Below are 12,790 nucleotides of genomic sequence, written 5' to 3'. Positions count from 1 at the left end.
CCTTATTATCCAAATTGCATTGTCCCTCTTACGGTTGTGCATATCCTTGTTGTATGTTCTGACTTCCAGCACGAGCGTGTGTCTTGCTTTCCGACCGTCCCTCGTGGGCACTTGTCCAATGATAGAATTCTTGGTGATTCGTATACTTTTGATATCGTTCGTCTTATGCGTTTCTGTTCTCATATTGGCATCCTTGGTGGTATTTAGCGACCTCTGATTATTCCCCACATTTGATGGTGCTACGTATCCTTCCCAGTTTGATACCTTCTTTTGATAATTACTTACCGTCCACCACACATCACCTGCACTTACCGCCCACCACACCACCTTGCACTTACCTTTCGTCACACAACACTTGCACTTGCGTCCACCACACAAAACTTGCACTTACCTTTCGTCACACAACACTTGCACTTGCGTCCTCTACAGCCGTTCTTCACCGTGGTCTCGCCCGCCGAACATTGACTCCTGCAGGAACCTCCAAGCTTTTGGCACTTTTTTTTCAGCTTACACTCTGTGGGAGGAGCAGAATGTTCCTTACATGCTTCGGCTGAACATATATATCTTGCTGTCTTCAACTGGACACGGGTCAAACATTTTTTTGTATTGCCATCATTGCAGATCTAACGATCAAGAAATGCTTGATCTCGACTAGTCTACTTTTTAATGGCCCAAGAAGGATGAAAACATTTTTTTCCATTTTATAGGTGTTCAAAAGACTGTGCTGGACGTGATGTTGGTCCAGGATGGACTGAAACCCCTCCAGGAAGGTCCGACGAATTTATCTATGTTCAAGTTAGGCCTACTCGCCCATACGAAGGTATGGGCGAGTAGGCCTACTGACCCATGCGAGCGAGGTCCTAGCTGATTGTGTACATTCATGTCCCTGTTTATCTTAGCCTGCATGACAAATGGTTTCCTTATATTCTTTTGATCTTCAATTTATTTAAGCCCGTTTTTGCGAGTTATGCCTTGAATGGAAAGTTTCCCTAACTTGATTATATCCCTGAGTGTATGTCTTTCATAAACTCAAGAGACGAGTGTGTGTGTGTCTGTCACATCTCCCCTTTTTGTACCACCTGTCAATCATGGATACACGTCCGTCATATCTACCCTTGTTAAACACTATTCATACATATAGATATGTTAGTCATATCTCCAATGATTTACCACATATACCACCTTTCATCCATGTATATAAGTCAGTCATATGTGTCCAGGATATGACACTTTTCATCCATGTATACACGTCAGTCGTTTCTACTCTTGTTCTGCGACTTTCCGGATATCAACTCTTATGATCAATTGGTTTCATTGGGTACTTTAATTATATTGCTGAATTAATTGTTTTGAATTTATTGATTATTACTTCACGATCTCTTTAGGACAGTTATTTATTAATAAACACTTTATTGAGGCACGATAATTATCAGGAGAAAGCGTTAAGCTATTGTGACCGTATAACACTTAGGAGGGATATTTGGATAAAGATTTGGGATGGGACAGGGAAAAGTAATGGTGCCCTACCACTTGGACGGTCTGGGATTTGAACGCCGACCTGCATGAAGCCGGGAAAGGATTACGGGAAGTAGTGTTGGAGGAATCAGTTAGAAAGGAAACAGCAGGGAGCACAAACCAATATAAAGAAACAGTATGGTAGGGATCAGGGAACAGGAATGTGGTGAAAAAGAGGAGAGGAAAGTGAGGAGTCAGAAACGCTGTGAAAGGCACCCCGAGTGTGGGAAATATTTCTAACCTATGAGCATAAATAACTGAATAATACATTTATCTTGTAATAAGTAACTATGAGGTCTTCTGTTCTAAAAAAAAATAACTCTAATTAAAATACGCAATGCTGCCAGATTTTTCCTACTAACGTCTGCCACCATAACTCCATCAGAACCTTACTATTCTGATGTGAGACGGTTGAGTGACTAAACTAATTCTCTTAAATCTCATAAAAGAGCTAAGATGCTGTGATTAAATTGAATACCTTACATATCAATCAAATTTATCTTTTTAATTCGAACTAGGTAAAATAAATAGAATTTAAAGGCCCTACTCCCGATTTAATAACTATTGATTCTCACACGAATGAAAGCATGAATTGAGGAAGGAGGAGGCGGCCATATTGTTTGGACTCGCGGGTTGCAGCAGAACCTCCGCTGTGGTTCCCATATATCGACAATCACAAATGCCTGGTTAAGCTGTCGTACAGTCAAAGAGCTTACTTACGGGCAGCGTTAATGTCTCCTTGTCTTACAGTTTCGTTAAGTACCTCATGAAATTATTTGTTTTTGGCCACTAGCGGTAATAAAATCCTGGGAATGAGACGGTTAGGCTGCATGATAAACTCACAATCCCAAGTAAGAACCCAAACTACCTCAGAGTTCTTGCTTGTTTAATATTAATGAAGAATAATCCAATTGATAAGTTTCAATATTAATAATATATTCGCAGGCAGGAGTTTTCATTAGCAGACGTGCCCTAAGCATGGCCATTATGGGGCCAGATTTACGAATAAGTTACGAACTTATACATCTTTTCTCAATCTTTGGCGCCTTTGTTTACAATTATTAAACAGTTAATGAACTCCGAAGCACCAGGAGGCTGTTTATGACAATAACAACAGTTGACTGCAACGTTTTTATACTTTAAATTGTTTAAGAAATGTTACCAAAGATTGCCGTCAAAGATCAGGGAAAGATGTACACGTTTATATTTGCGTAACTGCTTCGTGAATCTGGCCCCAGGAGTCGCCCACGGTGCGTACACAATGTTCTCTGGTTTATTGATGGCTACACGTCCCCCTACACCTAGGGACACACGGCTCAATAAACCCAGAGACACACGTCTCACTAGATAAATTCGTTGTATAAGGTAACTAATTTTACTATCAATATTAATTTCTAGTAGGAAAATGCCAGAAGTTTCTTGGAAGCTCATAGGAGGCCAACTGTATCAGCTACCACGTGTATGCGATGACTATTATTTTGTCTAACTTACAATATCACCAGTCTGCACTCTGCTTTCATTTGCAATTGCTATCGTAGATTGGATTTAATTGAAATCTAGATAGAATTTAGTGACCTTCTCCATTAGAGTATTGTTTACCCGAAGTGATGATATGTTTCACACAGGAAAAAGAATAGCCACATTGTCAATTCTGTCCACATATTTTATGTCTCAATTCCTTAATTCTTCTCAATACCGCGTTCTAAGCATTAAAAAACTGTTCCTTGTAATTGAGACCAATAAAATTATACATTAATTACCACTTTCCCCTCCTCGTTCACAAACGAACTAAGTTCACACTCGTGGGGCAACTTGACTCGCCCCGGGTGAGAGGAAAGAGGATCCGCCATTAAGCAAGAGAAAAGCGTGGCTCTCGTCGGGTGCTCCTGCAGCAACTTTGTGTGTGTGGACCAGATTATTTCCACCTCCACTGTTGCATCCTCCAATTACGAGAGACCTCGTCCTGGTTGTATTTAACTGTATAAACTTTTTTTCCTGAGCTCATTAAGATAAGTGATTCAGCCGGGTTATGAGGCATGCATAAAAACTAAACCAAGTGAGCGTCTCACAACTCTATTCAATAATTTTAGATTTATCCAACAGTGTCAATAAATATAAGGTTGTTGCAATTTATAAAATGTGAACCTTTGACAGATCTTCAGTAACGACCTGAGAGACCAGTCTACTTGTTTCATCACGTGAGAGTGCAGTGACGCAGTAACCACTAGGCCCCCACATGTTGTCCAGCCCACAGTGGTTGTCTGCTCACGTGTTTTCTGATTGTTATCTGGAAATCTTCTGGACAGATAAGGTCACATATTTCAATTAACAACAGTAGAGTTTCTCACTAACTAAACTAATTGAATATTGTTAATTTATAGTTTCTGGTTGATATAACTAATGAATCAACACTCCAAAATTATGTATACAGGGTAACACCCAGCAGAAGATAAATTAACCATAAAGTCCACGATTTATCTTTGAGTTGAGACACATTTATCACTACACCTAGGGACACACTTCTCAAAACACCTAGGGACACACGTCTCACTACACCTAGGTACACACGTCTCACTACACCTAGGTACACACGTTTCACTACACCTAGGGACACAGGTCTCACTACACCTAGAGACACACGTCTGATTACACCTAGGGACGCACATCTCACTACACCTAGGGACGCACATCTCACTACACCTAGGGACACACATCTCACAACACCTAGGGACACACGTCTCACAACACCTAGGGACACACGTCTCACTTCACCTAGGGACACATTTCTCACTACACCTAGGTATACACATCTCATTACACCCAGGGAGTCATCTCGCCACCTAGGAACGCTGTATTACTCACATAATTCAGATCCTAATTAATTTCAATCAATTAATTTGTTTTAATTATAACTGTATTCATTCCTCTAGCAGTAGGCTTGTAGTCATATGTTGGTACTGTCGTTGTAAAGTGTGATTATATGTTTGTCTACAGTCATGTGGCTTTAGGGTCTAATTCAGAGTAGTAAATCAACACATAATTTCAACAGATTACACAATAAATTCTAGGATCTGAATCTATTAACTACTGTGGGATATTTGGGGCTTGATTGTGATTATTTAAATATTAATGTAGTAAATTAAATTACGAAGGACCACCCGCTTTTATAGTAAAGAGGGAAACTGAGAATTTCTGATCATTAGACAATTCCTAGATGAAACCAGTAACTATGGATAAAATACTAGAAAATATGATCATAGAAATAATTAATGGGCTGTATAATTAAATGAATCAAACCCTCAAGCACCTACATTGGGGGGTTATTACTGGAGGTAAGTACGTCCAGGAATTAGCGTGGTTCGTTCACTAATTCAATTAATAATAATCTAATCCTATAAAAATTATATTGAAACTGATATCATTACCATAAATAGGAAACATAGATTATGAGCATAGTAATGAGAGTTACAGTAAATCACATATTAATCCTGAGGAATTCTGTACATAAGAAATTGCAATAGAATCATGAAAGAAAATAAAGTCTTAGCTTAATGACGATTCCTTTCGACAAGCCATGGAAGTTCCTCTTATTCTCTGGACTCGGTCGGCTGACGAATGAGACGGATTAACATGGGAGAAGGCGGCATGGAGAATTCTTCTCTCGTGCTGCAAGACAAATATTTACAGTAGCAACTAATTTAACTACTGAATCTATATATTCAAGAAATTGAGAGTTATAGGTGACAAAATTTAATCACCTGTTATTAGATGTTATCGTGCGTCATAACGGTCAATCACCCAGCTACTACTAAACTCTTTACTCGATGCATCACATAAAGGAATATACTTAGCTGTGGGGCACTGTATAAGTTTTAAGATTGCCGTGCTTCGCATCCCCAGGCTCCGGCTAGGCCTATCCTGGATAGTGGCGCGCTTCGCTGGCTGGTCACGTGTCATCAAGAACCAGGTTAAAAGGTTCCTTGTTTAACACCAGCACTAGCTGAAGATATTATCTGCAAGGTTATTCACGCCTCACAGTGGCGACTTTCATCTGAGGATGGATAACGTCTGCCCTAGTGGCTGGGCAATGGCGTCTCCTTGTGAGTACGGTATGCGCAGGTCTGCCTCTGAGCGGCTCTGCACGTGTACTGAGTATGGTCCTCCTCAACCCACGCCGCGTCGCGCGTTCATAAAACAAATTATGTCACGAACATTAATATTTCTCGCATTTACGCTTGAAACGTTGAAGACTGGACGGGTTTATTATTTAGAGGAGGAAATTATTATTATTTACCAATTTAAGAATAGTAAATATATAAGGGAGAGGAATTAATGTCTCCCCATGGCATTCACTGGTGACTTTAACTTTTATAACGAGATAATCGCTATGACTCCAACGCTCTATTCGGCTTTTAGTTGGAGGTCAATTCATCTGCAATTAGTTATCATACAGAATGCCTTAGTTATAGAGAATCGAATTTAATTCTCACATACATTGGATATAATGTGTTTACTGTAAGGAAATCTGAAGCAATACTGGCGTCAGGTGACGTGAGAATTCTAGCCTACTGCACAGATGAAATTATTAGTACATGAGAATTCTACGTGTTGTTAATTTTACTTACTACAATAATTAGTATAGTTAGTAATAAGTAATGAGAATACAACAGTGTTGTATTCGGTGTTGGAAATATCCAACAACTACCACTAACGCACCCCTCCCCCAGCAACTGTGGGTATTGTCTAGAATATTTAAATACCTATGTAATACAGTCTTTATAAATTATTACTACATAATTAAATATACAGTCTAATCACTAGAAGTAAAACAATAAATAAACTTAGCCAGAATCCCACACCGACAGAGTTATGGGATGGAGATAAAAAGAGATATAAAAATAATAGTTTTTCGACTAGGCCAGTCCAGGAAGGAAAAAATCGACTGATGAAGATAATATTTGTCAAGAGATAGGATTACAAACAATTATTTATCCAGAACGATATGACAAAAGAATTGAGAATTACAGCAGTGTACAAAAAAATGGAGAGAGAAGGACGGGTAAGGGACTTGGGATGAAGCTTGTGACATTACCTCTGAGGTCAACTACATAAGTAAAATCATCCTTCCCCATCCTATTTTAACCCTTTACTCCATCCTACCTGCTCCATAACACTTACCTCCACCACCCACCACACATCACTTATCTCCACCATCCACACACAACACTTACCTCCACCACCCGCCACACAACACTTACCACCACCACCCGCCACACAATACTTACCTCCACCACACAACACTTACCTCCACTACCCACCACACAACACTTACCACCACCACCCGCCACACAACACTTACTTCCACCACCCACCACACAACACTTACCTCCACCACCTGCCACACAACACTTACCTCCACCATCCACCACACAACACTTACCTCCACTACCCACCACACAACACTTACTTCCACCACCCACCACACAACACTTACCTCCACTACCCACCACACAACACTTACTTCCACCACCCACCACACAACACTTACGTCCACTACCCACCACACAACACTACCTCCACCACCTGCCACACAACACTTACCTCCACTACCCACCACACAACACTTACCTCCACTACCCGTCACACAACACTTACCACCACCACCCACCACACAACACTTACCACCACCACCCACCACTTACCACCACCACCCACCACACAACACTTACCACCACCACCCACCACACAACACTTACCTCCACTACCCACCACACAACACTTACCTCCACTACCCGCCACACAACACTTACTTCCACCACCCACCACACAACACTTACCTCCACTACCCACCAAACAACACTTACCTCCACTACCCACCACACAACACTTACCTCCACTACCCACCACACAACACTTACCTCCACTACCCACCACACAACACTTACCTCCACACAACACTTACCTCCACTACCCACCACACAACACTTACCTCCACTACCCACCACACAACACTTACCTCCACTACCCACCACACAACACTACCTCCACCACCTGCCACACAACACTTAACTCCAGCAACTTAACAACAATAGTCTGGGTGTCAGCAATTTAACACAAACAAAGCAGACAACACTCACCTTGTATGCAACATTTACAAGTCCTACACGATCTGCTGGTGAAAGTTTTATACACAGATGAACACTTTTTATCTGGACTGACACACCGGCCGTCGTACCTCTTGCACGCCATCACAATCTTCTTGCACCGGTCGTCCAGTGCCTGTCCTTCCCTGGAGCCTCCACCCTTGCGGCCTGTGCCCTTCTTACTCTTCCTGGAGGCTCCAGTCTTGTGGCCTCTGCCCTTCTTACTCTTCCTGGAGGCTCCAGTCTTGAGGCCTCTGCCCTTCTTACTCTTCCTGGAGGCTCCAGTCTTGTGGCCTCTGTCCTTCTTACTCTTCCTGGAGGCTCCAGTCTTGTGGCCTCTGTCCTTCTTACTCTTCCTGGAGGCTCCAGTCTTGTAGCCTCTGCCCTTCTTACTCTTCCTGGAGGCTCCAGTCTTGTGTCCTCTGTCCTTCTTACTCTTCCTGGAGGCTCCAGTCTTGTGGCCTCTGCCCTTCTTACTCTTCCTGGAGGCTCCAGTCTTATGGCCTCTGTCCTTCTTACTCTTTCTGGAGGCTCCAGTCTTGTGGCCATTGCTCTTCTTACTCTTCCTGGAAGTTCCAGTCTTGTGGCCTCTGTCCTTCTTACTCTTCCTGGAGGCTCCAGTCTTGTGGCCTCTATTCTTGTTACTCTTCCTGGAGGCTCCAGTCTTGCGGCCTCTATCCTTACTCTTCCTGGAGGCTCCAGTCTTGTGGCCTCTGTCCTTCTTACTCTTCCTGGAGGCTCCAGTCTTGTGGCCTCTGTCCTTCTTACTCTTCCTGGAGGCCCCAGTCTTGTGGCCTCTGTATTTCTTACTCTTCCTGGAGGCTCCATTCTTGTGGCCTCTGTCCTTTTTACTATTCCTGGAGGCTCCAGTCTTGTGGCCTCTGCCCTTCTTACTCTTCCTGGAGGCTCCATTCTTGTGGCCTCTGTCCTTTTTACTCTTCCTGGAGGCTCCAGTCTTGTGGCCCCTGTCCTTCTTACTCTTCCTGGAGGCTCCAGTCTTGTGGCCTCTGCCCTTCTTACTCTTCCTGGAGGCTCCAGTCTTGTGGCCTCTGTCCTTCTTACTCTTCCTGGAGGCTCCATTCTTGTGGCCTCTGTCCTTTTTACTATTCCTGGAGGCTCCAGTCTTGTGGCCTCTGCCCTTCTTATTCTTCCTGGAGGCTCCATTCTTGTGGCCTCTGTCCTTTTTACTCTTCCTGGAGGCTCCAGTCTTGTGGCCCCTGTCCTTCTTACTCTTCCTGGAGGCTCCATTCTTGTGGCCTCTGCCCTTCTTACTCTTCCTGGAGGCTCCATTCTTGTGGCCTCTGCCCTTCTTTCTCTTACTGGAGGCTCCAGTCTTGTGGCCTCTGTCCTTCTTACTCTTCCTGGAGGCTCCAGTGTTGTGGTCTTTGTCCTTCTTACTCTTCCTGGAGGCTCCAGTGTTGTGGTCTCTGGCCTTCTTACTCTCCCTGGAAGCTACAGTCTTGTGGCCTCTGTCCTTCTTACTCCTTTCTTTCGTATTACTAATTTTATTCTCCTTATTTCCCATAATTCTATTAGACTTTTGATCTATGTTGTTATTCTTCGCAGATGACGCTACTGTTAACGTCTTATTATTTTTCTGTTTGTTTAATTTCTTAACTTTTTTCCTCTTTGGTTTGCCTCTGTTTGTTCTCCTCTCGTGTTTATTGTGTTTCTTCCCTCTGTGATTCTTGTTACGTCTTCTGCTTCTCTTGTTCGTTCTTTTGTTATGTTCTGTTTGTCTCTTTCGTTCCGGTTTCTGCATTTTTTTGTCAGGTTCCTTATTTCTTAGCTTTTTGTTGACCTCATTTCCTTCGTAGTTTTTGTTTGCTGTTGTTGTCTTGTATTTTGTTCTGTTGTCTATTCCTTTCTGTTTGCCTTTCCCGTTAGAGTTCTCCTTTTCGTGTTGGTTTCCTGTTCTCTTGGTGTCAGGGCCAGTTTGTTCATTGTTTTCGTCGCTGTGTTTATTAAGGTCCTTCTGTCTCTTTCTGTTATTGTGTGTGTAGTTGTCGTCCTCTTTATTCCCCTTATAGTTTACCCTGTCTTTCTTCCCCTTCTTGCCTCTTCCTCTTCGTTGTTTTGTTGTTGTCTTGTTTTTCTGGTGCTTGATCTTATACAGTGTCTTGTGTGGCACCTTGTTACTGTCCTGGACACTTCTCTGGTTACCATCGTCGCTAACGGGTCCACCCTTACTCTCTCGTTTCTCCCTCCCTATTCTTGGAGGCTCAGGCGACCACATACCTGTTCTTCGAGGCTCAGGCGACCCCATACCTGTTCTTGGAGGCTCAGGCGACCCCATACCTGCTCTTGGAGGCTCAAGCGACCCCTTACCTGTTCTTAGAGGCTCAGTCGACCCCATATCTGTTCTTGGAGGCTCAGGCGACTCCATACCTGTAAAAAAAAAGAGTGACTCGAGTGAGTGAGTTATGCGTCACTCACTGTACATATGTACCCATAACCTCATCCCTAGCTCTCTAAACACACTTAATATCTCGCCCCATTATGTATATGTACCCAAGTCCCACGTAAATGTCTAACCAAAGGGCCTAACCTAACCTAACCTGGACACTGCCTCTGGCCCGCTACATATAGCAAAAAGTCCCCCCAGGGGGCAACAGCTCCTGCAGTTTGTGACCCGGCGCTCTAGACTCGCACAATGGAGGCTGACAACAAGGAAGTTGAACACGGAATGTGGAAGGTAAACACGACCCCAATACGTACGCCTCCTACCACCTCTCATCCTTTGAATAAAGATTTGTCACATTGAAATCTCAAATTCAGTTGCTATTACTAGGTCTGTTAAGGTAGACAACAGAGGTATACTTACTGAGGTAGACAGCAGGGGTATACTTACTGAGGTAGATAACAAGGGTATACTTACTGAGGTAGACAACAGGGGGTATACTAACTGAGGTTGACAACAGGGGTATACTTACTGAGGGAGACAACAGGGGTATACTTACTGAGGTAGACAACAGGGGTATACTTACTGAGGAAGACAACAGGAGTATACTTACTGAGGGAGACAACAGGGGTATACTTACTGAGTGAGACAACAGGGGTATACTTAATGAGGTAGACAACAGGGGTATACTTACTGAAGGAGACAACAGGGGTATACTTTCTGAGGGAGACAACAGGGGTATACTTACTGAGGTAGACAACAGGGGTATGCTTCCTGGGGTAGACAACAGGGGTATACTTACTGAGGTAGACAATAGGGGTATACTTACTGAGGAAGACAACAAGGGAATACTTAATGGGGTAGTCAACAGGGGTATACCTACTGAGGGAGACAACAGGGGTATACTTACTGAGGGAGACAACAGGGTATACTTACTGAGGGAGACAATAGGGGTATACTTACTGAGGGAGATAACAGGGTATACTTACTGAGGGAGACAACAGGGTATACTTACTGAAGGAGACAATAGGGTATACTTACTGAGGGAGATAACAGGGTATACTTACTGAGGGAGATAACAGGGGTATACTTACTGAGGGAGACAATAGGGGTATACTTACTGAGGCAGCAGCGGGCACCGTTGGGGCAGTCATCGTAGTCAGTGAGGGGGTTGAGACAGTCAGCCGGACCCCACACACACTCTCCCCCACCTGTGCCGCACCTCTCACCCGCACCTCCTGTCTGGAGCACCTGTGGGGGGGTGAGACAGTCAGCCGGACCCCACAGAGGTAAATGTGTGGGACGAGTAACACACCCCACACAGTACACAGAGGGAGTGTTTACATCTTAATTATGACATGTCAGCCAACCAAGTATCCGGATCCTGTTGTTCCTCCCAGGTACATGATTAAGTACATAGGTAATAATGTACATCTCAGGGCCACACAGCCCACTGTGGTGGTCTCATATTCTGAGACAATCAACACCTCAGTAACCGCCAGAGTTGATCAAGTCCCGTTTATGTGGCAATAAACCAGAAATAATGTGTTTGTTGCTCAGTGATTCTTTTATTTCATTATTATGCTTCATTCCTAAAGTTGGTAGGACGAAATCTTCTTGATTATTCCAGAACTTTTCCCGTTCGTGTTAGGTAATTGCCTCACCCAAATAGAAGTAATATGACATGCTACATTCTTTGACTGGTTCAAATATCAGAGATAGATGGTGTTTGCCAACATGAGTGAAGGCAGACTTGATCCTTGCGTGGCTAGGATTTGCCGAGACCAGCCTATGAACTATTCTCAAGGCGATTATAAGAACATTGGACCTATCAAGGTTGATTTCTGACTATAGTGACCTCGTGTGACACTTAGTCTGTATATTAGGAGCCAACATTGAGAAGGTAAATATAGCAGCGGGCGAGAGGAGCAGAGGTGGTGGTGTCACTCTCGGAGCTGACTTATCCATATTTAGAGATCAGATTCTTGTAGCAGTCGTCCATAAGTGTCATCTACCTTCATGAAGAGTCATACACCACAGCAACGTTTCAGACTGCACAGTGCAACAACTATAGTTAAATTTAGGATATTCTCAATTTCATATTTATATTAAATATTTAAACTTAATATAAATATAAAAACAATAAGTTGTAAATATATAAAGCGGAATTCATATTATATTTAATATAACTTGCATTTAAACTTATATTTAAAACATAAATATAAGTTTTTAAATTTGTGTGAATTTCGGGTTGGTGTGTCGTCATCGAGAAGAGGTGCCACCTTTAGACATGTAAATGATCCACGGTTGTAACTGGAATTTTCAGTGCCTGAGCGTCAGGATTAACTAACCCAACTCAGCGTGTGTGAGCGAGTCAGGGCAGCCAACCTGCTAACAAGAGGGAAACGTCCTTCGTAATATAATGGTTAGAAGCAAGAATCAGACACTGGACCTTAAAAATGAGAATATGAAAGGCTATATCTTTGATTTGTGTATCCAGACCTTCGAGGGGGGGGCCAGTTGACTCGCCTACAGTGCAATCATTTATATGACTGTTATCATTACGTTACATCATAAGTAAAGGCTCAGTATAAGAGGTGTCATTGGAATGTTGACGAGTTCCTAGATTTGCAGTCTTTGATACATGGTAAATGCTTCACTTTCACAACCTGTAGTTTGATAAGTCAATATTAAGGGACATAATTTTTATTTGAAGAGTGTTTACTATTAC

At 42.9% G+C, this 12,790-nt stretch overlaps 1 protein-coding gene across 1 annotated transcript in view; it reads right to left on the bottom strand.

Annotated features, from left to right (window-relative positions):
* LOC138364397 (micronuclear linker histone polyprotein-like) overlaps positions 1-12,790 on the bottom strand; it is a 41,421-nt gene that overhangs the window by 20,567 nt on the left and 8,064 nt on the right. The window contains exons 2-3 of the mRNA XM_069324016.1: positions 8,136-10,046; positions 392-514 (exon numbers count right to left, since the gene is read on the bottom strand). Coding sequence (XP_069180117.1) covers positions 392-514; positions 8,136-10,046 — 2,034 coding nt within the window. The remainder of the gene's footprint in view (positions 1-391; positions 515-8,135; positions 10,047-12,790) is intronic.

This window comes from Procambarus clarkii, chromosome 13, assembly GCF_040958095.1.
Source record: "Procambarus clarkii isolate CNS0578487 chromosome 13, FALCON_Pclarkii_2.0, whole genome shotgun sequence".
Taxonomy (NCBI): Eukaryota; Metazoa; Arthropoda; class Malacostraca; order Decapoda; family Cambaridae; genus Procambarus; species Procambarus clarkii.
This window is presented reverse-complemented; position numbering and strand designations above follow the sequence as displayed.